General features: G+C 41.0%; 2 protein-coding genes and 1 long non-coding RNA gene across 3 annotated transcripts; 2 read left to right on the forward strand and 1 right to left on the reverse strand.

The window, feature by feature from the left end:
* Positions 1 to 8,222: 8,222 nt before the first annotated feature.
* On the forward strand, positions 8,223 to 10,829 carry ttc36 (tetratricopeptide repeat domain 36). Its single transcript, XM_037774594.1, has 3 exons — positions 8,223 to 8,384; positions 8,617 to 8,805; positions 10,492 to 10,829. The coding sequence occupies exons 1-3, from the start codon at positions 8,279 to 8,281 to the stop codon at positions 10,758 to 10,760; spliced, it is 564 nt and encodes a 187-aa protein (XP_037630522.1). The 5' UTR covers positions 8,223 to 8,278; the 3' UTR covers positions 10,761 to 10,829.
* A 963-nt stretch (positions 10,830 to 11,792) lies between these two features.
* LOC119491033 (F-box only protein 40) lies at positions 11,793 to 18,399 on the reverse strand. Its single transcript, XM_037774601.1, has 4 exons — positions 18,365 to 18,399; positions 17,339 to 17,387; positions 15,349 to 17,205; positions 11,793 to 12,387 (listed from the first exon to the last, which is right to left on the reverse strand). Exons 2-4 carry the CDS (start codon positions 17,339 to 17,341, stop codon positions 12,202 to 12,204), a joined length of 2,046 nt encoding a protein of 681 aa, XP_037630529.1. The 5' UTR covers positions 17,342 to 17,387; positions 18,365 to 18,399; the 3' UTR covers positions 11,793 to 12,201.
* Positions 18,400 to 22,925: 4,526 nt separating this feature from the next.
* LOC119491772 lies at positions 22,926 to 26,262 on the forward strand. The gene is made up of 2 exons (XR_005207654.1): positions 22,926 to 23,149; positions 25,887 to 26,262. It is a non-coding gene; the product is annotated as an uncharacterized LOC119491772 (long non-coding RNA).
* The last annotated feature ends 1,500 nt before the right edge of the window (positions 26,263 to 27,762 follow it).

A 27,762-nucleotide genomic window follows, 5' to 3' on the forward strand; every position in this document is an offset into this window, starting at 1 on the left:
TAGCCCTCACTCTTTAACTCTTATTACCCTGTGGAAAATGGGAGTCTTGCAGGATCAAACTGTCTGTGCTGACTTGGTGAATGGGGAGCCGGAGAACCCAGCAGAAATAAAATCAGCAAGAGCTCTCTCGAGTGGTAAAAAAAAAGAAAACCTCTCTCTGCCCAGCAATCCAGAAGTTCTTTTTTTAATCCCCCTTGGATTTTTATCATCTAGGCAAATAACTATACTGTCTAGGGTTTTTAATTGGCTTTTTAAAACCTTGCAGTAATTTGTCCTGATCAGATTTTTCTTCTCACGGCTAAATTAAGTCTCGGTCTTGCCGCAGAATATAGAATTGCAGCAGTACAGCAGTAGAAGTTTAAATTAGATACTTAGAATTAGAAAGCAGCAGCATTAGTCAAGCAGGTGTCATTAAGGCTTATAATATTTTTGGAAGATGAGTCTCTAAAGTGTCAAATTCACATATCCTGCAGTACCCATTTTCAGTCCCAACTGGTCAAACACTGACGCTTGGTCAGTGCCCCATCAGTGCCTGATACCAACGCACCGAGGCACCCTTTATTGTCTGTATGAGACGGAGCGGGCCGGAGTGGATACTGGACGGGTCTAACAAACACGGACTTTCACCCAGGAGACCGCTGTTTGTGTCCTGTGTGAAACCAAGTCAACGTTGATTTATTTTACCGTAGCTCTATTACGTAGCTTACGTACTCTTCTCACTAATGCTGCGTATGTAGCGGTGCACAGAATGATGTCCAACAGGCTCAGTCTGGTGCTACACATTTATTTAAGATGTTCTGCAAAATGTAAAATAATGCTTTAGGTTGACAATCGCTACACAGTGTATTCTGTTTCTATCTTGTACACAGAGATTCTCATTATCTCACTTATGACTGATTATGCCACACGTATACAACAAGCATACTTATTTTAGTAATAAGACTGTACGTTTCCTGTGAACGCTGAAGTTTATTTTGAAAGACGCTATACATAAAAACAAACAAAGCATTCGTTACCATGCCCAAAAGCTGCAGTGTAGCTTTCTGCATGTCATATAAACTTAAAAATCTGGCCCTAAGGTTTTATATTTTACCCAACAGAGAGACAGAATCTGATATAGGAGACAGCCAGGATTGTACCATCTGCCTGTACAGCAACCCAGGTCCGATGAGGCTTTTTCTGTCACCCTCCAGGATGACTTCACATCACAACCAAACAGATGTGTCTGACCCAGACATTTAGTGATGGAGTACACCCCCTACTAAGCCACTGGTGAAGAGGTTGTGAGCTTCCAAGGACCTGTAGTTCTTGAAGTTGCACTGTGTGTAAATCCCTGCGTGATATTGCATATATCAAAACATACATGTAGGCTAAAGGCATTGAGTAACATTAGTACTGCTACTGTCTTGAAACTGCATGGAGTTCACTCAGGTATTCAGGTCGATTACATCATAACATTATATGGCTGTAGGGTATTGATATTATAAAGGTAAGTTTAATTCATCATATATTGAGTAAATGTAATAGTGTCACTTAACCAGGGGATTCAACCAGACAGTAGAAATTATCTGGGAATGACACTTAAAGGGACTGTTTGTAACTTCTTGCACGTATAAATCATTGCGGGTCGGTGTCCCATGCGTGCTCGCGTGTGGCTACGCTGTTCAAACGAGACTCCAACACAAACTACACGGAAGTACCAAAACCTCTTGGTTGTATCTAGTGAAGCCCGTCTGTTAAACAGTGTTGCCTGCGGTCGGAGAACGTGGGGGAGACCGTAGCTTTGGTCTCCAGGACCGGAGTCTCTGCTGTACTCTGCTCCTCTGCTCCTCTGCCTGCCTTCACTCACACACCGCGATCGTTCTCGCTATTTCACTCTCACGTGCATGCGCGCACACTACAGAAGTAACTGCTGCAGCTCCTCCAGACCAACAGAGGTTTCCCGTGTCTTGTGAAGTGACGGGGCTCCGCAGAGAGAAACGTTATCGTCTCCGACCAAAACTCCGGTGTCTCCCCTGTTCCCTCCGGCCGCGGTCGAGGGGCTGAGGCAGGAAAAGCCAACACTAGGATCAGCATTGATTCATGGAGAGACCTCCGTCTGGTCAGCTAACATTACTGCCAAGCAGCTGAAATATAGAGTGATATTGTGCTTTTAGCTGACGTGTGTCGCCTCACTGTTTTGAGCGATGCTCGTTCATGTCTATGTAGAGCGAGCACAAGCGCGAGCAACAGGACGCTGACTTTCGTCAACTTAACAGCCACAGATATTTCTGATTCTTACAAACAGTCCCTTTAAGGCCATTTAGTTGAGTCATTTGTCCAGTCTTTTATAAGATATGGACAATAATCTATTCCGATTCTGTCTAATTTTTGTATGTAACATTCTTTGTCGAGTAAGGACAAGGACTCTATATAAGACATGGCACTTTTGTACGTAAATTTCTGATATTAAAAAAACAAGCTTTCCGAGCATATCCGGGAGGGTGGAAAGGATTGTTTTCTCTCACGGCGACTCCGTCCTATAAACCACGCCCCTAACTATGACACGACACTTACTGTATGTATAATCATGTTATAATTTGTTGCAACTCTTTCTCTCGAGAACTTGATGAACCTGAATGGTCATTTCCTTACCTCTCCATTATGAAGTCTGGCATTGCCATCTCTATCTGTTTTATGTGGGGGAAGGAATGATTTTCCCCAATCAATGTCCGCTGTCTGACAGACAATGAAGCTGTACTACCCAGCATATAGTTATCTTATGTTGAGCCAATTTGCAGTTGGTTGATAATGTAATTTATGCAAAATCAATTTGCTGCATTGAGACATTTCCAGCTACTGTATGTCTCTGTATGTATGACAGCTTTTGCGAAAGGAAAGATCTGTCCTTTCAGACAGAATGCTGTCTCACCTAAACTATAATTATAGAAAATGAACATTGCACTCCACATAAAAAAAAGCCTTTCCCTTGCCTCGAGCCATAATGTGAATCAATATTCTACTAAAAACTATGCATTGTCAACATATGCCGTCATCTATTTCTTACCCACTCCATCATTTGACACTGTTAGCATTTATAAGGCAACTGACGATAGAAGAGTGTGAGACTGCAAATTCACATTTCCAACAAAGGAAAAAGTACTGACTCACAATGGAGGCTAGGTCATTTTACAGAAAAAACACACCGCCTTACAGTACATTCATGAGTGAGTCACATCTCTACTGTCGGCATTACAAAGAATGTAGGCGCAATGAATAATGCACTTTATCTGTTACTGTAGCGAATCCCCTACAGGCCTGGAACTTAAAAAACTTGCATTTCCTGAATTTCTACTATATTTGCACTATGCTATGTCTGACAAAAATACTAAATCTAGAACTTAAACAAAATGAGAACACACAAAAAATGACATCTGACAAGTACAAACTAATCAAAAATCAAATCTTTGACAACTGATGACCATTTCTCAACAAACTTTGTGTTTCTACTGCAACACTTCAGCATCAGATCTGCCTCATCCTTTTAAAGGTCCCAAACGCCCATACCTCCATGAGCTCTCTCTTGTTCCAGATCACTGCTGACAGTAATTGGAAACAACTGAGAAAGGCTTTGAGCTGGAACCATTTTCATCTCTGTGACTCACTTACACATTTGCTGGAGATACTTGCAGTTACTTTCTAAGCCAATGAGAACGATGACAAGCCTCAGTGTTTCCGTGTTCAGTCGTACTGTTTTGATCAATCTCACCTGTAGTCGTATCATTCACTTTGGCTGCTGTCGGTTTCCCCCTTTTTGCCGTTGTTATCTGCCATTTGTTACATGCAACAACACCTCTTTTAGAAACAGTTATTTTCTGCCTCCATAGCCATGTCCGTTGCTGTGGAGATCCCAATAGAGCTGATGTGCTTCATTTCATGTAACTTAATTTATCTTGTTGTCTGCACTGATTTTCTCCTGATTCCATCATGCTTTTCCTGTCATCTGTCTTTTTTAATTTTCAGAATATTTATTAAATTTTCGAGCCGGATTATGATGGTAAATCCTAATCTGTTTCTAAATACCATGCCTGATTTTAAACCAAAGTAGGCCTCGATTAACACAAGATAGTGGACTAAAGTGTGCCTTTACTCTTTACTCTTTACTCTTTTTTCTGTGCATTGTAATAAAACGCTATGGTTTGAACTAGGGATGCACCGATCCGACTTTTTCAGTCCCGATACCGATAGCAGTACCTGGGCTTTGGGTATCGGCTGATCCTGAGTACCGTTTTGATACTAGTGTTTAATAAATAAACTGTATGCCTCACTGTGTGGAAGTGACTGGATCATTCTTTTATGTGTAATGCCAGGCACACACTACATGACAATCAAAACGAATTTGGTCAATCATCAGCAAAGCCCCGATGTTTTGATGGTTCTAAAGATTATTAGATATTCCTGTGGTGTGAGGTATGTTAAGAGTGCTCTTTACATCCACCAATCGGCTCAGAAGTCCATCCTGGCCGCACCGGTTTCAAATATTAAATATGTTTATGATCGGATATCCTGTTATGTGCAGGGAACCCCGAGGACAGCCGATGACGCAGTCACGTGATAAAGAACGACAGCCAACTGAGAACCAAGCTGACTGAAGCGGAAGGACAACCACCGCCGTCATGGCGGCCGCGGCTAATGCATGATCTTATGCAAAACGCAAAGCATAAAGTCGTAGTAAGATGGAGCTCAGAAATGGAGGACCAACTTGTTGATTTGTGGCAACAACACAAGTGTTTATTTAACATGTCTCCATGACTTCATTTATTATTTATCTTTTATCTTTGTGAATTTTCAGTACTAAGTAGTGGAAAAACTAACATCGCCCCTCGTGTTGGTTATGATATGATATGGTGAGACCATAGGATTACGCAAAGGCCTAAAGGCAAAATGGCAGATGAACCTGTAGTGACAATCCTATCCTCTGCAGAGGAAGAATAATAAAAGTGTTAATAAAAGTGTAAATTGTAGTGAAACTGACTAAACCTTTTTAAGGCAACAATATCAAGGAACAATTGTTTATTTAAATTATAATAAATACAGTTATTTATGAAAATAAAAATCTTCATTTTTGTATTAAAACTATTGCAATGTCTGATGTGTGTTGCGGTTAACGGGGCTAGGGTTAGGGTCCTAAAATCCTAGTCCGAATTTCACCTAGGGCACCAAAAGGGCTAGAGCCGGCCCTGCCGACCACTACTACGGCATCTTGAACAGTGCTAATCTCCTCATAGCATCTAAATACAGACTGTCAAAGGCCAACCACACTACTGTAGACCATTCAGCTACACCACAACACAACAAAATGACAGAACCAGAAAACCACAAACATCCAATCACCAAACTGCATCATACTGCATAAAGTTCATGGAATATGTGTCTTAACTTAAAGGTCCCATATTGTAAAAAGTGAGATTTTCATGTCTTTTATATTATAAAGCAGGTTTAAGCTCTATATAAATACTGTGAAAGTATCAAAACGCTCAATCCACAGAGAAATACACACAGCTCGTATTCAGAAACCATGTGTTTGAAACAAGCCATCAGGATTTCTGTCCATTTGTGATGTCACAAATATATAATATTTAGACCATTTCACAGTTTTAAACGTAAACATTCTAAATGTGTCCCAGTTTATTTCCTGTTACAGTGTATGTGAATGACATCAGCTGACAGGAAGTAAACATGGACCCAGGCTGTTGCCTAGCAACGCAATTCTGTTGCCATTCTGTTGAAATGCGCTTAAAATGGAGCGTTTTTGATAGAGGGTTAATACAGGTATATTCAGACAAACAGTATGAGAAAAATAATGTGTTGTTTGAACATTAAAGCTTATAAACATGTTCTAGTAGAAACCCAAAATACAAGTATGAATCTGAAGATGAGCATGATATGTCCCCTTTAAGAAGAGCTTCTTCTGTATCAAGTCATCACAGTGCATCAGCCTCCAGGTCAGCAGTGACAACAGAAGCCAGGATTTGAGTCACGACAGTTCATCTGAATGTATCCTACAAGGGAATCCGGTTATAAAACTGTTATTCTGATGCCGACAATGTATCAAACCTGGTGTTGGGTGCGTACACCAGCTGTGCTCCGGGTACAGTCTGATTGTTCTGGAGGCAGCAATGCAACAGCTCAGTACTGAGACAGCATTGTTTTCCTCCAAGACCAGTGTCCCACATATCTGGCAGCCTTATTCTGAAAGGCTGCAATGAAGAGCTGCTTCTTTGCTCAGTAATGGTTCCACACATGTTCCACACTTTTTTTAGGATGCAAAGCAATATTGAAATCCTGCTGCTGATCATCAGGCTGAGACTGTAGCTTCCATCCACACTGTCTGTATAGCAGACTGCTGGGGCCCTGTTCCTTCCTGCATGGGGCTTCTTGTCCTGGCCTGAAGAGTTTCTCTAATGTGTATCTATCTGACCCAGTGTTAGGAGGATGTATTAGCCTAACTCTACCTGGTAGGTTTAAGGGAAAAAAATCAGGTTTAGGGGTTCAAATAAACCCTTTCTGGCAGAAAGTCTTGAAGGCAAACCTCTACCATGTGCAAGCTTGGGTAGGTGGAGAAACCAGTAAGAGTACACTACATTTTAAAACTTATCCAACCGAACAACCCAGCGTTAACGTTATTTCCACTTTGCTTTAGTTTTCTGTGTATTCTGGATCAACAAAGCAGGCACATATTTTGGTGGGTGGTGGACGGGTAAAACCTGAAGGAGGCAGCAGTGCAACACAAAGGATGCCCGCTGCCGTAAAACCCAGAAGAAGAAGAAGATATTTTGGCGGGTAGCGAGCCGCCGTGAAATGTTATAAATGTTAAGTTTTATATATATTTTAAATCTAGCGTAGGCTACTCACTCTTGCTGGTTTCTTAGAAGCAAAGAAACGAAGCTCCGGTGCTTTTTTTTTTACAAAACCGCTAAATGGAGCTGTGGTAGTGCTGCCGCCGTTTTGGACTGAAAACGTCAATGAGTCCATAGCCATTAATGTATAAAGAGACGTCTGTAAATCAGAGAATATTTTTTTTCGAGGTAAACTGACTTCCCAGTATGAACACTTAAATAGCTCCCATTTAAATCATTATGTCTTAAAAGTTGTAAAATTCACTAATAGCTGAGTGCAGAGTTATTTTCCTCTGCGTGCTTCACATAATAGCCTACTTTAATTGCAAACTACTCATGAATTATACATCCTCAAAATGTCAACTATATATTTGCAATTTCTGTTCTATTTTCCTAACGTCTGCCTCTGTCCATTTATAAATCATTTTGTGAGTCTGAGTTAAAGTAATTTCATACCTTAATTTCTGGCTTCATATTTCATCCACTTAAACCAGCATCTTTTATACTTTGTCTCTTCATTTCTAACTCTATTTAATCTGGGTAATTTCCTACATTAACGCCTTGTCTCATTACTCATCCACTTAGACCAACTCCTCTTATATTCTGTCTCTTCTACATTTTATATTTTAGTGTAAACTAAGTATTAGCTAATGTTGGAGTGAATTGTATGTAGCCCCCATCACTGAGTATATTTCTCTCAGTTTATGTTTAGTAGGAGAAAGAGAGCACACGTATGTGTTGATATGAGTAAAGCAGATTTGGGGAGGGCACATTCACCAGACCTGTTAAGGGGCCTGAGCCTTTTCTGTCACGAGTGAAGCGCTTCATTGGCATTACAGACAGGCTGTTTACTGGACAAACATTTAGAATACAGAGAAAATAGCCTCCAGAGATGTCGTGGTCCTCCCTTGGAGAGCAGGAAAAACCTCTTCACATGCTTCAACCACTTCTGCCGTTACCCTTCCTCCCGTCGGTAACTGGTTTTCAGATGCAGATGCATAAAGTAAATGTTTACCTTTGTCTGTCTAAACTGAAACATGTTCTTGAGGTTTTCTGTCCATATTTAGGTAAATGGGTAGGTATCTACTACTGTACAGGGAAATCTCCAGGTTCGGACATTATGCTAAAAATGTTTGAATCACTTTTCACTGAGCAGAAATCATCAGATCCTTTTCCCATTCTAACAGCATCTCTGCAGCGTGCAGGCCCGGCCAGCATTTTTGACTTAACCGACTACAGATGTGCTCGGTGCAGGCAGATCTCAAAGTCCACCTCTGCTTCCACCCCCTTCTTTGATTGGCTGGTGGAAATGGCTGAAGTTAGGGAGGACAAATTCTCCACCCAGCTGTAATTTAGGTGTCACGCTTTCTGTCTTTGCTCTCTTTACAGACAACAGTAAGATGGCCTCGGCACATGACAGAGCTGTACTCCAGGCTATATTCAACCCCACCACCCCCTTCGGAGACATCCCTGGCCTGAACCAAGAGGAGGAATTAATTGATGACGGTGAGCATGAGCTTCTGACTTGATGTGTCTCTACATATCATGTCACGGCTTTTTATGTTTATCATTTCGTAGCATATTGAATTTATTTGAACGCATTCCATTCCTCGACTGAAAAAAAACATGATATTTTAATCCAAGTTGAGTTCTGGGTGACATTTCTGTGTTTCCCTTGCCACGGTACCTGTCAATTGAGTTTGAGTGCTTTTTCAACCTGTTTATCTCCCCCTGCCAGACAGTGGCTTTGACACAGAGTTGCTGAAGCAAGTGAAAGAGTTGGAGATGCGGGGCGTCTCGGAAGCAGAGGCTGGGGATTTGCAAGCCGCACTTCAACTGTTCAGCCAGGCAATCCAGATCCTGCCTCAGCGAGCCTCAGCCTATAACAACCGGGCGCAGGCCCTGCGGCTGCAGGGGAACACAGCAGGTACATGTCACACACTCAATAATAATAACCCCTTTCCCGTAGACACCGCAGTGTGCCGACGTATCAGACGGTTGAGTCTGAGGCCAGCATGACATCATATCACAGCTATGTCTATCTGATGTGCTTTGTCAACAATGTCACTGAGGGCTCTGAGTCGGTTCCTCTTACGTGCTGTCTGTCACAAGGCTGGCAGGGTTGTATACGATGAATGTACAGAATTACAGTGATGTGGGTATTTTGCTCAAATCATGTCTGAAGAATTTCTTTGTGTGCTTCAATGAAGTGAACAAAGGTCCGCTGTAGGTTCAATGTATTATAAACCACAACAATGTCATTACAAAATTGACAAATGGGTTATAGCCACTGTTAATGTTATAAATAGGGCTGTCAAAGTTAATAACGCGTCTACGCAAATTTGTTTTAACGCCACTAATTTCTTTGATGCATTAATGCAACTTGCAATTTTTAGGTTACAGAGTTGTAAAGCTAGAGTGAAGATACTGGATCATATGAAACTAGTAAACCTAAGGAATCCATTGGTAGTTAGGCTAAATTCAGGAAAAACTGGCATGGCCATTTTCAAAGGGGTCCCTTGACCTCTGACCTCAAGATATGTGAATGTAAATGGGTTCTATGGGTACCCACAAGTCTCCCCTTTACAGACATGCCCACTTTATGATAATCACATGCAGTTTGGGGCAAGTCATAGTCAAGTCAGCACACTGACACACTGACAGCTGTTGTTGCCTGTTGGGCTGCAGTTTGCCATGTTATGATTTAAGCATATTGTTTTATGCTAAATGCAGTACCTGTGAGGGTTTCTGGATAATATCTGTCATTGTTTTGTGTTGATAATTGATTTCCAATAATAAATATATACATACCCACTCCCATGTTGATAAGAGTATTAAATACTTGACAAATCTCCCTTTAAGGTACATTTTGAACACATAAGTGTGCGATTAATTTGTGATGAACTGTTTTAATCGATTGGCAGCCCTAGTTATAACCCATATCATTTTTATTTTTTGGGATTATTTAACATCTTTGGCGCATGTTTTGAGTATTGCTGTACTGTTTTTTACACTCACTCCCAGAAGATCACTTTGTCAATCACACCATGCACTCGATACGGTCACATCTTTTACTTGCATCTGTTTCTAAAATTGGAGTTTCTATCTATAAGTGGTGCTTTTCAATTTGTCTGTAACCTGGTGCCAGCTGTTCTTCATGCCGACTAACAAGATCTTATGAATATTCCCAACAAAACACCTACACGTCTATTTAAAATAATGTGCAGAACATGTGAAATGAACTGAGCATAGGCTGAATATTACAGAGATCGCACTGTAGTTCTGTATTCATCTAAAAAATGTCATTGTTTACCACTTTGTCGTACGTGTATAAAGATTACTAATGAGTTTTAGACTGCAGTATTTTTGGGGTTAGTGACAAATATCAAACTAGTTATAGTCATTTTAGTATGATAATATTAGAATTACTGTAAATACAGGTTTTATTTGACTGCATACTCTACAAGATGTGGTAATTCAAAGCAAATTCAGCTGCATTACTCAGAGTGAATATTGCAGTAGACTGACTGAGTAGCCTGTAAGACATTCCAAATTGAAAATCAACTTTCAAGACGTGTGTGCCTCACAGTGCTCTCCTCTCCTCTTCTCTCAGGAGCCCTGGGGGACCTGGACCAAGCCATCTCTCTGAGCGGCGGCACTGGACGGACCGCCTGCCAGGCGCTGGTGCAAAGAGGCCTTTTGCGTAAATTAACATGCCAGGGTGACGGAGCCAGAGCAGATTTCGAGAAAGCAGCTGCACTTGGAAGTGAATTTGCTCGACAGCAGGCTGTGGTTCTTAATCCGTACGCAGCCCTGTGCAACAAAATGCTGTCGGAGGTGATCAACAAACTACGGAACCCTGAGGTGTCTGAGAGGCTGTAGTTGTGTCACTTGTACACCTTTTTCTGTTATGAAGTCTGGGGTTAATAAATGAAATATTTTTGCTTTTAATGTCCTTTTTTTATTGCACTGATTATGATGAAAAAATTAAAATAAACTGCAAGTCAGATTTATCATACAGTATATATTGTCAGTGACACACATAGAGATTCCTCTGTTTCCTTAAAGATACAAACAAAGTTGTTAGTGTTCTCATCACCAACCATGCGCTGCTGTGCTTAACCCGATATGACATATAGGAATTGTTATATCCTGCATTCAAATACCAAACTTGATTTATGGTATGTGATGTGTCACCACTTCACACAGACGAGGCACTTCAGCTTCTCTCCAGTAGATGTCAGTCTCGTCATGTTGAAAATGGTCGACAGCAGCAACATCTACTGCCCTCAATTCTTTGAAATAATGCTGTACACCACAATGAATGAAATAAGAAAACAACACCAGTCAGCTCAGTATGCCAAACTGAGGCAAATGATCTGATATTACAGAATATGATGACCCCTATTTAAAGCTGGAGTAGGCAGATTGAAGCAAATATGATTAAAAAAAAAAGGTATTTTTATAAAACGGTCACTATATCCTGTATCCAGTAGTACATGAGACAGGTAATCTGGTAATCCGGTGCTCCTAATGACATCTGCAAGATTTCACAGACCGGAGAAAAACAACCAATCAGAGCCGAGCTGGAGCCTTGCCGTCTCTGAGCAGCTGTCAATCACTCGCAAACTCAGATCAAACGGTCAAACTAGTCAGCGCTGATCAAATATGAATTAATATGCTGTTACTGTAATGCTTATTTCTCACATAAAATGTTTTCAGAATCATCTTTTAGTGTACTGTTTAGCTGTAAAATGAAAAGGTTGGTGACCTGGCAGCCATGTTGAGATCAGTTGAGGAAATACCATGTTTTAAAGCCTGAAAACAGAGCCATGCGGAGGTGCAGAAATCTAGTTTTCTCTCAGAACACTTGAATTACAATATGATGAAAGGTTATTATGGAATTTTTGCCCAATGATGCCAAAACTATTCTGCCTACTGCAGCTTTAAACACCATATAACTGAGCTGCATTTGTGAATTTAGTGTCCAAGAGGGATTATTTGAATTTCAATCAAACCTTAAAAACACTCCAGAAATAGATCCATCTTTAAGCATTTTACCTACATATAGGCACAAATGATTTGAGGAAAGGTTACAAGAAAATAAAATAAATAAAATCAAAATCTTCAGAAATTATGCCAAAGTGAATTCCTTAGATGTACGGTGTATGTCTGCAGGGCTTTAGCACACAGCAGCTCTGAACTCCCTTTTTGTTTCTATATAGTAGCCGTATATGCGGAGGATACACATCACGTCTGAGTGATTCTAAACACGGCATTGCTCGTGTTGCCGTCCGCCCACTGAGCTCTGGGACTATGAGCATTATCTTTTATGCTTTACTTCTCCGTGTTTGTCTCTGACCTCTCCCAGGCAGGCTAAAGCCACCGGCTCAGTGCTCAGCTCCTCTCTCTGGTAGAAGGAGCAGGTTTTCAGGTGATCCGACATGGAAGGAGTGTTGCTGAAGCTCCATCTGTCCACCGAGGAAAACAGAGAGCTGAACTCCCAAACCTGTTAAAACACAGAAACAGAGCTGAAGTAGGTGTAGGAGGAGGCTGCTGTCACTGCATCTATCGACTGCACTGCACCAATGACCACGAGGATACATTCATTTCACAGAATCTAGATCACAGAGTGTTTTTTATCAGGTGCCAGGGCATGATATTTCTGTATCCATCCATTACAAATGTATTCAGATGATGCCCTTCATTGGGGAGCGAATACCCAGCTGTCGCCTACACAGTCTTATCAGCATCTTGTTTCCATGAATGATCACATCTGACTTGTTATGGCGGCACTGTGTTTACTGGCAGCGAGGCCTCGGGCCATTCCACATCACTGATATCATCATTGGCACGCTCTTTGTCCCATGATCATTGCAGTATATAGAGACAGTCGATGTAAAAATACACACATTTATATGACTGTATATTTATCCTTTATTACCTCCAGCAGACGGGTGTTTTTCACCACATATGTAGTTTGTATGTTTGTCAGCAGGAGATCTGAAAAACGACTTAACAGATAATTTTAAAAGAATCGATGGGAAGTTACAAAGTCCAAACAGCAGAAGAAAAACTGAGTAGTTTAGTGTAACTGTGTGGTATCTACTAGCTTACACTTAAACTGATATTGATTTTTTTAGGTGAGCCTTTTTTTTTTAGTTGGCTAAAATACATTTTGTGGCCGGCCCCGTCCACAGCAGCACATTGCTTTGCTCCTGTAAAGTAACTCCTGTCTGATCTCCAAACTGGGGGGTGTGCCGAGTCACCGACTGTCATCTACTGTAGGTAATACACCGACTATGGATAAGTACCTCGTACAACTCCCACTTCTAAATACCCAAACTATCCCCTTAAAGGAATTCTGCCCTCTGATGGCACTTCATTTATAGATGGTGCTACAGCAACATGATGAATTTAAATGGCCATCGCTCAATGGTCATCTGAATGACTTTAAATGTCATCCTTATATAGTACACAGCACTTGTAATTCAGGATTTAGATAATCTCCCAAATTCAAGGCAGTTTGTGGCGTCCTCAAGGCTCAGACCACGAGGCGTCCCTGTGGCATAGCATTCTAAGCCATGGGGTCAAAGGTCTAGTTAAATGGTCTACTGTAAACAACATCACTGGTTTGAATGCCCCCCTCACTCCTATTTTTCCTGAATCTCTATACTATCAACTATCAAATAAAGGAAACAATAAAGTATGGAAGCTACCACCCCGTTAGCATTGGTTGTTTATAACTGTGGTTTTCAACCTTTTTGAGTCGCAACCCCACAGAATAAGCAGGTTGGTGTTCACAACCCCTCAGTTTAGTTTAGTTTGAATGGCTAGTACTTAGGCGTTGTTCATTGTGCTCCAGGCACTGTGGATTTTTAATGCGTTCCGTTCATTTTTCCTCCTCCTGACCTGCCGGAAATCTCCCGTCAGAAACTCATGTGCATGCACACTTTGACTCTCACAACACACTCAATGAAATATATTCTGAGGCTAATAATATCACTGATACAGGCCATGTAATGTGAAAACCATTCCCCCAGTCTAAAATATGTTATTTTTAGGGCTGTCAATCGATTCAAATATTTAAACGTGATTAATCGCACATGTTTTATCTGTTCAAAATGTACCTTAAGGGAGATTTGTCAAGTATTTAATACTTGTATCAACATTGGAGTGGGAAATATGCTGCTTTATGCAAATGTATGTATATATTTATTATTGAAAATAAATTAACAACACAAAACAATGACAGATATTGTCCAGAAACCCTCACAGGTACTGCATTTAGCGTAACAAATTTCCTCAAATCATAACATGTCAAACTGCAGCCCAACAGGCAACAACAGCTGTCAGTGTGTCAGTGTGCTGACTTGACTATGACTTGCCCCTAACTGCATGTGATTATCATAAAGTGGGCATCTCTGTAAAAGGGAGACTCGTGGGTACCCATAGAACCCATTTTCATTCACGTATCTGGAGGTCAGATTTCAAGGAACCCCTTTGAAAATGGCCATGCCAGTTTTTTCTTCGCCAAGATTTAGCGCAAGTTTGGAGCGTTATTTAACCTCCTTCACGACAAGCTAGTATGAGCTGGTTGGTGCCAATAGATTCCTTAGGTTTTTTAGTTTCATATGATGCTTGTAAACTGAGCCTGCTACAACCTAAGAATCGCAAGTTGCTTTTATGTGTTGTGTAATTTGCGTTAACATGTTATTATCGCGTTAACTTTGACAGCTGTAGTTATTTTATTTTTTTTCTCCACAACCATCTGGCGACCCCAGAAATGATCTTGGGTGTCCTGACCCCCCAGGTTGAGAACTACTGCTCTACTAGTTGTATTATGTACAGTATACTGTATAATGCAGTATAAGTGCTTCCTATGGAGCAGCCATTGATTTTGTTTTGTGAATTTTAGACTGTAAAACTAAATCAGCTCATTACAAAACTAAATGATAGTTTAGCTCAACTGTCATGTTACTAAACTATTGCTTGGACACCAGAAAAGAAACTGTCCTTTTCCCAAACGCGCCCTCATGGTGCCTGAACCCCACATGCAGCTGGTTTATGATAAGGACTGATAGACTCTTTATATACAGTCTATGATAAGAACACAGGAAAACGCAGTGAATCTCCAGTGTCTGCTTCAGTGGGAACCCATTAACTGTTGCCAACGCGGCTGTGATTCAGTTTGTAATATTGTTAGAGAGGACTATGGAGAGTCTGGAGAGTGTTTACAATGCAGCAGCTGTCATGCTGTATGAATGACTGAAATTTTCCGCTGACAGTAAACAGAATGAAGTTCAGAAGTTTGGCCTTGTGTTTACTTCCTCTTCACTGCACTACGAGGTTGAGATTAAAATAATATATGAGATGTAATTGTAGCACTCATTCAGTAAAACAAATAAGTATAATAATCCTCTACAGTTCAGAAAGACTGATAGAGAAGTAGAATCTTATGGATACTTGCTTTCTTTCGGCATTTCCAGGAGCTTCCCCCGTGGGAATAGGTCTTTTTCTTCCACTTGAGGGAGACCATCCCTCTCTCCTGCAGCAATGTGGCACACACTTCTCTCATCAGATGGGAGACTTGGGACAGCTGAGATAATGTAAAGCTGTCAAGGTAACCAGCAACGTGCTGAAGGATCTCCAGGGGCAGGCTGCTCAGGGGATCCAGATTATGAGCACCATTTCTCTGAGGGCTGAAGGTTTTCCCGCCTTCACAGAGGAATGAAGGGACTTCTGGCTGGAGGACAAGGGCGCTGACATCTTGACAGAATCTGATCGTAGCCCGATGACCCGCAGGGCCAAATCTCGTCTGGGTGAAAGCGCAGCCGAGGTATGCTAAGGGGCAGCGTTGCTGGAACCAGCCGCTCAGAGAGGCCTGTATTTCAGAGTGCACATTCCTGAAGTGAGAGCGGTATTCGTCACGCCGAAAGAAGTGGCCACACATGAAGCTGAAGGCTGAGCTACTTTTGTTGTGTCTCCTGGTGACGGATTCTGCTTCGACTTGTACGTGAAGACCGCAGGGTTTGCCCGCAATGACGTCGGCAAGCGATGCATCCGTTTTGAACGGAGCAGAAGCAAAGTCGTATGTTTGTGTTCCGATATCGACGTAAAGACCATCTCTCCCCGCGCTCTCTGAGATTAAATGTCCTTTCAGCTCCATTTCCAGGGAGTGCAAGAGCGTGGCGCCGACCTCGTCACACTTTGGAAGATCCTCGACCGACACGCCCAGATCTGCGGTGTCAACGCTAGCGCTGATCTTGACCTTTTGATCCTTCAGATAGTCGCGCTTCGCTCGGTAGCTTGTGGGAACATGAAACGATCGGACGGTTTTAACCTCGATGGGCTCCAGGTTCCCGTAAACAAAATCCTTCTCTCTCGGGGTGCAAGCAGCGAGTTGGCCAAAGTCAATCAACATTGCCCCGTTGTGCGCCAGATACATGTTATATTCAGCGATGTTGACTTCTCGGCTTAACCTCTGAAGGACCCCGTCTTGCCATGGCGCGAGTCCAGTTGCACCATCCGTGCTTGGAGCGGCAGCAGCACTCTCTTGGCTCAGGTGTGAGTCTCTCGCCTCCCCCTGACAGTTTGATGATTCTTGCTCATCCTTTCCCTCCTTCTTATTCAGGTTTTTGACAGTTTGCTTGCATGCCTGCATCTCCTTGTTGAATATTTTCTCCCAGGAGCTGTAGTTCTGAATACCATACACGTCCCTGCTCTTTGCCAAAGCATCCCTCTCCTCTTGGCTCAGTTCTTTTTCCTCCACCGCTGTGCAGCCTTTTTCTGCAAATTCACCGCAATCTGAAGAACAGGTTGCTTCATCCGCAGGACTGTTGACCCATGCGGAAACATCCTGGAGGGCAGGATCCCCCTCCATCAACTCAGGAAAAATGTTCTTCATTTTGATGGATCGAAACAGCAGCTCTTGGTCCCTGAGAGCCATAGCAACATCGAGGCTTAAGTCAGTTTGAGGGCTTTCTGAGACATGTTTGTAGAAGGTCAGATCAGTTTCTGAAACAGGCCAGCGGTTCCACTCCTGCGAGCAGCAGACCACGCTGGCCGGACATACCTCCAGGTGTTTGGCCAGCCTGTGGCGCAGCATGGTGAAAGGACAGCCGTAGTCGACGTTGAGGCAGGGGACCGTCTCGTTGGGACAGAGGAGCTGGTGCTCCTCCTGCTTGCACATGTGGAAGGTGGCGCCGCAGTGTTTATGACACTTGATGACCAGGCACGAGACGGAGATCTGCACCGGGACTTGACAACAGACGTTGTAACACTTGTCACAGTGCTCATGATGGCCCACAGGCATCTTCCTCCTCACCTTAAGAGAGAAAGAACACAACATAGATTTCTAGCTTCATACTGTGGCTTTAATTAGAAGCTATTTTCAAGTAATGTGAGAATCATATTTTATTATGAATCTTAAATGCTGATAACAAACAGTGAACACTTACCATTGTGGCTTATGGACACATTGATCGTCTGAGTTCCACGCCAGAAACACTGTTAGACAACATGATCAGATTTTTCAAGTTTGCATTTTTATACACAGGAAAGATATTAGGATTAGGGCTGTCAAAGTTAAGATAATAAGGTGTTAACGCAAATTTGTTTAAACGCCACCAAATTTCTTTAATGCGTTAATGCAACTTGCTGGCATCATATGAAACTAGAAAACATAAGGAATCCATTGGTACCAATCAAGTACTACCTTATCATGAAGGAGGTAAATAACGCTCCAAACTTGTGCTAAAATTTGGCAAGGAAAAACTGTCATGGCCATTTTCAAAGGGGTCCCTTGACCTCTGACTTCCAGATCAGTGAATGTAAATGGGTTCTATGGGTACCCACGAGTCTCCCCTTTACAGACATGCCCACTTTATGAAAATCACATGCAGTTTGGGGCAAGTCATAGTCAAGTCAGCACACTGACACACTGACAGCTGTTGTTGCCTTTTGTGCTGCAGGTTGCAATGTTATGATTTGAGCATATTTTTTATGCTAAATGCATTACCTGTGAGGGTTTCTGGACAATCTGTCATTGTTTTGTGTTGTTAATTTATTTTCAATAATAAAGATATACATCTGTTTGCATAAAGTAAACATATTTGTCCACTCCCATGTTGATAAGAGTATTAAATACTTGACAAATCTCCCTTTAAGGTACATTTTGAACAGATAAAAATGTCAGATTAATTTAATATTGACAGCCATAATCATAATTTAACAAGTCTGACTTATTTTGAATATAAAATTAGAGGACATGGTAACGTGTGTTCTGACATACAAACTTGAAATGATTCATTTAATATGGGTTAATTTAATTTCAAACATTAATTTCAAAATATACAGTAAATTAAATACATTATCATTAATATACAAAAAGGAGTTGCATGTTCAGCTCAACAAAATACTTTCTAAAAACATACATTTTAGAAAATAAAAAAGTGAACTGGAACAATAGCAGTAAAATGTCTCACCCTCTTCTCCTCTCCTCCCGTCACCTTGTGTCTGCTGGCACCCCTGAGTAACCTCTGCACTGTGTCTGGACATTATAAATAGACACAACGGCGGGGCAGACAGGCCAGTGGGACGGGGAACCATTGTCCCACAGCCATTAAGAGGCAAGGTCAAGTTACAGCCTCCACCCCTGCTGCACTGTGACAGGGTGGTGATCATAGCAGGTAATCCACACTCTCAACGGTTTAACTACCGCATGTTCAAAAACATCAACATCGTGTGTACGCACACTCTGCTGTCAACCTTTTATATTCCATTACCAGTTAATAATTGCATGTGTTTACACTTCCTCCAAAGATTATAACAACATTTCAAAATAATAGTTGATTAAACAGCACTTTTTAAAGATATTTTAAAACTAATTTACAGATGCGTTTCTCTGATTATCACATTTATTTTTGCAGTGTATGACATGAATAATTATAGGTCTTTAATTAATCAAAAAATATGAACAGTATAATGTTATACTATAGGCCTATTTTTCCTGATCCATGTCCTCCACTAGATGTCAGTCACACACTTCCAAAAACTCAAGCAACATTTCCCCAGCAGCTGTTTCAACTGTCGGATACAATTCATAACATGGATTGGTTAAATTCTTTGGGGTTACAATATGAGATAAAAAAATTATTTTTCATGATGTTTTGAAAATGATGGTTTAATACATGTTCGTTTAAATTCACATCAAGCCTGTGCAGCTGCTTATGTCCCAGTCTGAATTGAAAATTGATGCAGTTTGAGGACCCTTGTGTACCTTTTTGAGGGCTGGACTGGAAATGTATGTGTGATGCATTCCTAACACCCTTCATTTATGGAAGAGGCCCAAATAGCTGCCTCTTTTAATCAGATCGCCATCCAGTGGTGTCATAACATGCACCTCCGGTGCTCAACAACAGCAGCACTTTGATTGTACACATGCGGCGGCTCATTATTTGCACACCTGTCATTCTGTGTTACTTGTCATTCATGCCATCTCGTTCATTCACTGGCAGAAATGCTGTGTTGTGCAACGTAATGGGGCATTGATCCAGTCTAACCACCTTCATCTAATTACACTCATTTACATTAAGGCTGGCTGAACCATCCCGTCCCGTTCACTCCCCCACATCGCCCTGCAAACACCTACTGACACCCATTTTCCAACCTGTGTAAAAATGTGCTGGATCCACAATCTGCATCTGGAAGTCTTCATGCAACTTTTTTTTTTTTGTCACCTGGCACAGATTACAGCTTATCAGAGGCAGCTGCTTCGCTCTCTATAGGCTCTGCAATCAGCATACATTTCAGAGAGAGAGAGAGAGAGAGAGACTGTGGTGTAGAAAAAAAATACTATCTATTTCAGTGTCTTGTTGCTATCCAACAGCAGCACAGCTGAGACTGGAGAGGTCTATTGTTGAGGTTAGATTAGTCAAGTGCAGTTGTAAAAGTGCTTTAAAGCAGGTGTAGAAATAATGGATTAGTTGCTGCTAAATTTACAAAAGCTATTTTCAATAAGCTCTGGTTTGATTCAAAGTTGAAACTGTATTAATGCACGTCGTTGTTCTTGAACTTCAGCAAAGATGGCGGAGCGTTTACGATAAGCAAATGTCGGCTTTTTGAACTGATTCACTCCCATTGTTGTTGTTGGTGGTTACCAGACTACAATGTCACAGACTGATCAGGTACTGTAATTTGAAGGTTACATTATTGGTATTGTAGTGTAGTGTTTCAGCCACACAAGTGTGCCAGTTTTAAAGGCATAGCTCGGCATTTTGGGAGCTACGCTTGTACTTTCTGGGAGAGAGTTAGATGAGAAAATTGATACCTATCTCGTATTTGTCAGTTAAATATAAGGCTACACGTAGACTGTATAAGAAGTGGACATAGTCACCGTGACATCACCCATTTTCCCGTTTGTGGACTGCTGTTTTGAAACCTCGAGTTCCACATTTTGGCCATCGCCATCTTGTTTTTTGGCCGTCGCCATCTTGTTTTTCGCAACCAGAAGTGACACGAGAGGGTGGAGCTAAGTAGCTACAACCAAATGCTGAATAAGACATTTTTGGGTCACCAAAATGTTCCAATTGACTTGACTCATGAACTGAAAACACATTGTGAAAAGATTAAAGTTCAAAACACGTACAACTCCCAGATCAGACAACGCCATGGTAGTGACCTGTCAATCACAAGGTAGCCACATGCTGTATTGAAGAAGACTTGAAACTAGCGATTGTGACCATAAACTCATGTTTACAATGTTTACTGAGGTAATAAATCAAGTGAGAAGTAGGCTCATTTTCTCATAGACTTCTATACAATCAGACTTCTTTTAGCAACCAGAGGAGTCGCCCCCTGCTGGCTATTAGAGAGAATGCAGGTTTAAGGCACTTCAGCATTGGCTTCACTTCTCAGACCCGGAGATTACCCACTGGGCTACACCCAGGAGCTGGTTAGCTTAGCTTAGCTTAGCTTAGCTTAATTTAGCTTAGTTTAACTTAGCGTATAGACTGAAAAAGGGGGAAAAGTTAGCTTGGCTCTGTCCAAAGGAAATCACTTATCAACCCCTCTAAAGATAAGTTACATATCATCTTGTTCTTGTTTGTTTAATGTGAGTGTAGAACAATAATTCAGAGTTTATGGAGGTTATGTGTGTATCATTTTTGATCTGGTGCTGTACCCAGTTACTAAATAGTCCTGCACATAAACCCCCGGTAGAACGGTAAACACATTTTTACACTGGTTTTTGTACAGATAAACAAACAACCTTTCGAGGTGTTGATAGGTTTACTTTGTTACCTTTGGATAGATAGCTGTTTCCCCCTTTTTTCCACTCTTAAGCTAGCCGGCTTCCAAAATCAATCCTAAAATTGAGTCCTTTTTACTAACAGATCACAAAGTAACAAGATGTTTAACAGAATATAGAAATCTCATTTAATAAAATTCATTTGAACACTCGGCTCGAGCTCTTATGCAACCTGGCAGCTCAAAAGGGGATAATTACAACTTGTCCATTTTCTGTAGTGTGGATTTTGAGCAATTCTGAGGCTACGGGTTAATGATTCATGCAAGCTCCATGTCATTTAACTCTAATTTAATGTTCTGAGATGTGACTGGACAACTTTAGATGGCAGAGAAAAAAAGAGTCAAACTTGATTAATATTCAAGCCATTCAAAAGCTGTCAGCACACAGCAGGACTAATAAAAGCATCACTGGTTTCAAGTTTCGGATTGAGTTTTTGCCTGCTTCTACCAGCACACCAAGCACAGTGCATCCTCTGCAGAGAGCTTCCTATAAATCTCACCCACTTCTCAAGGTTTTCCCTTCTTATTGCCATTCCTATTAAAGATTGCCCCCATTTTGGGATTCCATCTAGTTTATTATACCTGGCAAAACACATTAATAAGACCCAACCATTGGGACGACATAGAGAAATATGTGCTACTGCTGAATTTCCAAAGACCCGTGAAACTGTGTTGGTACTGTGTTTATTGCAGAGCTCGGCCCAGTGGAGGCCTATAAATAAGCTGCAGATTGCTATGGAAATGCATAATGAAAATGAAAATGTAACCAACTCAAAGTGGGGCTCAAACACTGTATGAGTTTGAACTTTTAGGCTGAGGAACCAAACACTGCATTTGTAGAACTGATTAAATGTTTTAGCTCATATGAATTCAATTAAAACCTAATAGACTGTTAATCTTGTGACCCTAGGATAATGTTCTTTAAGAGATAAGTCTAGACGATCACTTGAGGATCATTTCAAGATCTTAACATTATTGATTAGTGTGTTGTTGATATGTGTGTACCACTGTATACTGTAGGTATGCATTTGTATATTATTCATCATTTGAGAGCTGCAACGATTAGTCGTTTAATCCATTAGTCTATTGACTGAAAATGAAAAGTATATTAATCATTTCTCCACCCTTACAACATGTATGTATGTCGACTGTACTGTATAAGCACTGTATATGGTCATGTGTACAGTATGCACGATGTCTGTGTTTGTAATGCTATAAAGTATAGTGTGACTGTGTTGTTGTTTTTTTTATTTTAAAAATGCCAAATTCAATATCACCGTCGCCATGTTGAGAGCCGTTGAGAGGCAATGGAAATACTCCCAATCTCGCATTTAACACCTTTAAAGGAACAGTGTGTCGGATCTGGGGGTATCAAGCGGTGAGGTTGCAGATCACGGCTACATCCACACTAACACCTCATTGGCTTCCTAATTGTGTAACTTGTTGTAGGTTTTCTTTGTTGCTAAAGATAGACTTCAGTGGTCGGGCTGAACCGCCATCTTTTCTCCCGTTTCTGCTGTATCCTAGGCAGCCAGATTTAGGAACTCATTGTGTTTGCTTGTTTATTTAGTTCAGGGTTAGTCAGATACATTATTTAGTTTGTTGTTTTGGCCTTTGTTCACCCTGAGTTATATTGTTTAATTTTATTGTTTGTTAACTTGTTTTTTAGTAATAAATCTTTTTTACTAAACTTAAAATTTAGTCCTGCGACTGTAGTTTGGGGACTGGGGAGGGAACGTTCTTTATACTTTTATTTTGCTCTCCTACCTCCCCTAGACGGGGGCGTAACAGGCCCGTCATCACCCTACTGTACCCATAACAAGGCCTACTGGTGGAAGACTCTTGCATCAGGGCATCACATCAGATTGAACTCTTCGTCCCCGCTCAGCTTTGAAAGGGACTATGAAGTCATTTCCGTGTTCAACACCAAGAAGCCCCGTCGTCTCCTGCTGGAATCATTAAAAGTAAGATAATTTACAATTATGGACTAATGGCCTATTTCATTATTATTGTTATGTATTTATGCTGATGTTGCCAACAGCTGTGTGTGTGTGAATATTGTATGTTAATGTAGGTGATCTATCCATACGCTTGATTAAACTGTGTGTGTGAATATGTGGCCGCTATGCTATGCTATGCTATGCTATGCTATGCTATGCTATGCTTTGTTGTTTCTGTTTGATGGATCAGAATTGGCTTGATTGTCCAGGTATGAGTAGACCTACACACATCAGGCTACCAGGAGTCTGACTCTGGTTATTTTGCTTTCATTGTACGACGGAAATAGAAATGCAGCTAAAAACAAGGTGAACAAATCTGAACAAGAGTGAAGAGAGAAGATAAATATACATGTCAGGTACCTGTAACATTACCTCTGATGATGATGATGATAAAGGCGTGTAGGATTAAACTGTGGTGCATGGCCTATTTTGGTTAACATCTGCCTTTCAGGATCTTATAAGTAGATGTTTGGTCTTGGACGGGACAGGCCCACCTGATTTTCTCTGTGCCCACCCACACTGTGATTTCTGCCTACGCCACTGGTGCCAAGCATGTAGGATTGCTACAGTGGCCGACAAGAAAACGTGAATGGCCTTCTCTAGAGCCATTTGTTGTCAGAGTAGAGTGCTTAGAGTGGGTGTGTATGTGGGAAGTGAGTAGTGAAGCAAGAGAGAGAGAGAGAGAACGTTATTGACTCTGCACAAGCAGGAAAAGTTAACATTGTTTGGTTTGTCCGTTCTGGGCTACTGTAGAAACATGGTGGTGCAACACGGTGGACTTTTGGAGAGGACCCGCTCCATATGTAGATATAAACAGCTCATTCTAAGGAAAAGAAAACGCAACAATTCTTATTTTCAGGTGATTATACATTAAAGAAAACATACTTATTAATATCATATTCCATTTCTGCCAATAGATCTCCCGAAATGTTACTCACTGGTCCTTTAATATGGAGTGGAGAGACTAAAGCCTTTGGGTAAAAGAGATCAAAAAGCACAAATAGATAAGCACATTTGAAAAAAAGCATGTGTGTACTTATATCATGTGAATTTATCAGATTTGGAATGTTATTTAACATGTGATAAAAACACTTTTTTCCGTTTTTTAGGGGCTTGTTCTCCGTCTCGGAACCTGGCCGGGACTGTATTATTACATGTGTTAATGATTTTTTAACTGAGTTTAAAAAAAAAAAAGAAGGTCTGTTCAACTCATTAAAACTATAGACCATCTCCATCATAAAGTCTGTTTAACCTGACACTGCAAATTATCTCACAGCTGTAGGTTACATTTAATAGTATATATGCCTTTGGGTGGGTATTATCCTACGAGCCTCTTCTGGACGACATATGCAGCATATGGTCAGCCAAAACAGGAGTGAAAATGTAGATAACAACTTCACATGTAATTTTCACCCTCTCATTATACAGCCACCCCTCCTTCCGTCCATTTAATCAAGCAGGTGTCTAACACGCATTCCTTTAAGTCCCTCTGCAGTTCAACTCTCGGCCTCTTGTCGGACCTGACGGAGTCAAAATGAGACGGCTCGCTAACCCTGACCAATGAACATGCAAATGTTTATGGGCATATCAATTTAGCTTCCAGCCCTTTCTGCACCCACTATTCTGCTTTTAATTACAAAGACTAATTAAAAGTACCTTGTAATGAAGTCTGTGTAGGTTCCCCCCCAGGGCAGCGCACTTTGTGTCATTTTGCATCATTAATGGAGAATACGCTGAAGAATGACAAAATCTCAAAGAATTGTAAATGAGACATTTCACTCCACGTGTTTTCATAATGTCGGCTGCTAAGAGAAGGCGGACACAGTGTCGGGGGAAGTTTGCAGCACCGAGCCATTTCATGCTCAATATACAGCCATAATAAATGATAGATCATATAAAATTCATGAAAGTAGTAAAAAAAGCTTGTTGTAGACAAGTTAAATAATAAAGTGCGCTGAAGCCATTTATCAGCTCTGTCCTTTCTTGTTTTATATGTGTAATGTGCACATTCACGTTCATATTCACATGGTCTCAGGTGTAATTCTACACAGACATGTGAAAAATATCGAATATTAAACTGAATCCTTGCAAAACCACCACGTGCACGCTCCATGTTTGGCCTCTCTGCTTGTGTGATGTCCAGTGTGACTCGCCTGGTTGTATGTGAGTGTGTGTGCAAGTGTGTTTTCATGTGTGTGTTACATTTGTTATCTGTAAGCTTGGCATCTGTCTGGGTTTGACAGTTCTCTGCCATACAAATGTCAGGAGAGCACAAAGCTGCACTGGCACTCGGGTAGAAATGCGGAGTAAAACTTGTGTTGGTTTTGGTTTTTATATTTCCCCCACATTGGTTATACGAGTACTGCATGTCCTGTACCACAGCATTACACAGCAATGGAACAAGTCTTTCTTATTGTGTGGCTGGCTGAAAGCTACAGTATCTACCAGCTATGCTTATAACCTGCAGCGAATGACAGATCATAATATTTAAAGTCATGTATGTAATTTAACATTTTGGGTAGAGTAAAACCGAGACACAGCTATGTTACAGTTAGAATATGCAAGCTGACAGAAGCACATATCTTCTTCTATTTCCATATAACCTGGTTATTGAGACTGTGTGGTCATTGTGCTCTTGTTGTTGTCATTATGTTTCTGTCCAGCTGACGAATATAAGTCTAGTATTCTTTCTCCCTTTCAGCTTTCATTTGGTCTCCAACCAATGGCGTAAATATCGATGATGCGACTGGTGCAACTGCACGGGGGCCCAGAAGCTGTCAGGGCCCATGGAGGGAGGCAATGTTTTGCCACTTTACTATTGTAGGTGGAACCTCTCGCACATTGACCGTTTCACGCAGTCCTCTTCAGCAGTGTTGTTAATGACCCGTATGATGAAACACTGTTTTTATTGTGCTTTTAACAGTTGAAACTTGTAAAACACAACTCTATATACACACATACACATACATACACACTTACTTTATCACAAAGAATGAAACTGAGTTAAATAAAAAACTAAATAAAATAAATAATAATCTAAAAAGGGGGGATGGATGCCTATTACCCTCGTCAGCAAACTAATTGGTGGATCTGTGTATATGTGTCTGAGTTTTGTTTCTATAATCAAGTCTGACTAAAGATTAAGTGGGAATCTCGTAATGAAGATGGTGATATTCATATTTGTTAATGTTTCAGTTTCTTGGTCTGGTTAAAATAATTTATAGAAGGCGACCATATTTTGTAGAACTTACCCTCCTGTCTTTTTGCTGAGAATTATTTTTCTCTAAATCTAAATGCGTCATCACTTCTCTCATCCAGTTTGCTTGAGTAGGGGCTGCTGCTTGCTTCCAGTTAAGTAGTATTAATCTGCATACCAGCAGTCTATCAAATGTTATCTGGACTAGTTTTCACCTTAGGATCTATAACACCAAAAACAACCATTAGAGGGTCTAAATCAACATTTCGATTCAATAATTCAATATTTCAAAGTTTGAAAAAATATTTCTCCAATTGTTCAACAAACTAGGACAGTTCCAGAAACACGTGTGTCAGTGATGCTGGCTCATGCCCACAAAGTTCGCATGAGGTATCAATATTTGGGAATATTTGTGAAGCTTTTGTTTAGACCAGTGCAGCCTATCTAGCACCTTAAATTGTATGAGGTCGGGTCTGGCACAACAGACAAACACTGGATCCGGCCAAGTGTCTCCCGTGGGTTGAACTTTGAATGGGTGAGTACTGGTTTCTCTTTGTTATTATGGAGTGGGATCAGGGATTTAAATCTATAGCACTGTAATTGTTACCTCTCATATATTGGTTGGAAAATGCGCAACTACTGTAATCTGTGTCTGATAACATTGTCCGCTGAGTCCAGGGCAGGCTGTTAAATTAGTGTTGATAAATTTGGCTGCTGTCCGTGGCGCTGATCTAAGGCTGGTCTGCAGTATGGGAGTTGCATGGTGAGCCTCTCCATGATGGCATAGCAATTGTCTGCTTTACAATTGTCTGGAGTGGTTGTGTGTATCCATGTGTGTGTGTGTGCTTGTGTTTGGGGCAAGGCCCCAAGAAAAATATTTGCACCAGGGCCAATCACAATTGCGTTTCGCTGCTGTCTCCAACTCCTGAGAAAAATATCTTTTGCTGCTACTTTACTTGTCACTATCTTTGCCTGGTTCATCAGAGCATGTTTGCTGTAAACAAGTGCCCACAGGGGGTTGATGAAAGCGGTGAGACTGAACCACAATACCAAAACAATGAGCTAAAATACTCCACAGAGCTGCAAAATGTGGTAATAGGGGACCCTTCGCTAAGCCCCTCCCTAGAACGGCCACTGTCCAATCCTACGTTAACAACCATATCTAGAAACAGGCCTTTGCTCCAAGACGCTAATACCGTTAGATAGCTTAACACGTTAGCAAAGCAAAGATGGTTGAATATTAATTATCATTAATTTGTGAGATCCAGTGTATGGATCAAGTCTATATGCAAGCAATATCCTGGTGCAGTTTTAACAATTGGAAAAGCAGGATCATTTAATTTCATATTAGATAATGAAAGCTATAGGGAGTCATAACAAA

Source organism: Sebastes umbrosus, chromosome 7 (genome assembly GCF_015220745.1).
Source record: "Sebastes umbrosus isolate fSebUmb1 chromosome 7, fSebUmb1.pri, whole genome shotgun sequence".
In the NCBI taxonomy this organism is placed as follows: domain Eukaryota; kingdom Metazoa; phylum Chordata; class Actinopteri; order Perciformes; family Sebastidae; genus Sebastes; species Sebastes umbrosus.

Excerpts from the sequence above, each read along its gene's own strand:
- ttc36 (XM_037774594.1), top strand. The coding sequence starts at position 8,279 with ATGGCCTCGGCACATGACAGAGCTGTACTCCAGGCTATATTCAACCCC. Across the intron at positions 8,385-8,616 it reads GGAGGAATTAATTGATGACG|ACAGTGGCTTTGACACAGAG; the intron begins GTGAGCATGAGC and ends TCCCCCTGCCAG. Across the intron at positions 8,806-10,491 it reads GCTGCAGGGGAACACAGCAG|GAGCCCTGGGGGACCTGGAC; the intron begins GTACATGTCACA and ends CTCTTCTCTCAG.
- LOC119491033 (XM_037774601.1), bottom strand. Across the intron at positions 12,388-15,348 it reads CCTGGAAATGCCGAAAGAAA|GTTTGGGAGTTCAGCTCTCT; the intron begins GCAAGTATCCAT and ends GTGTTTTAACAG.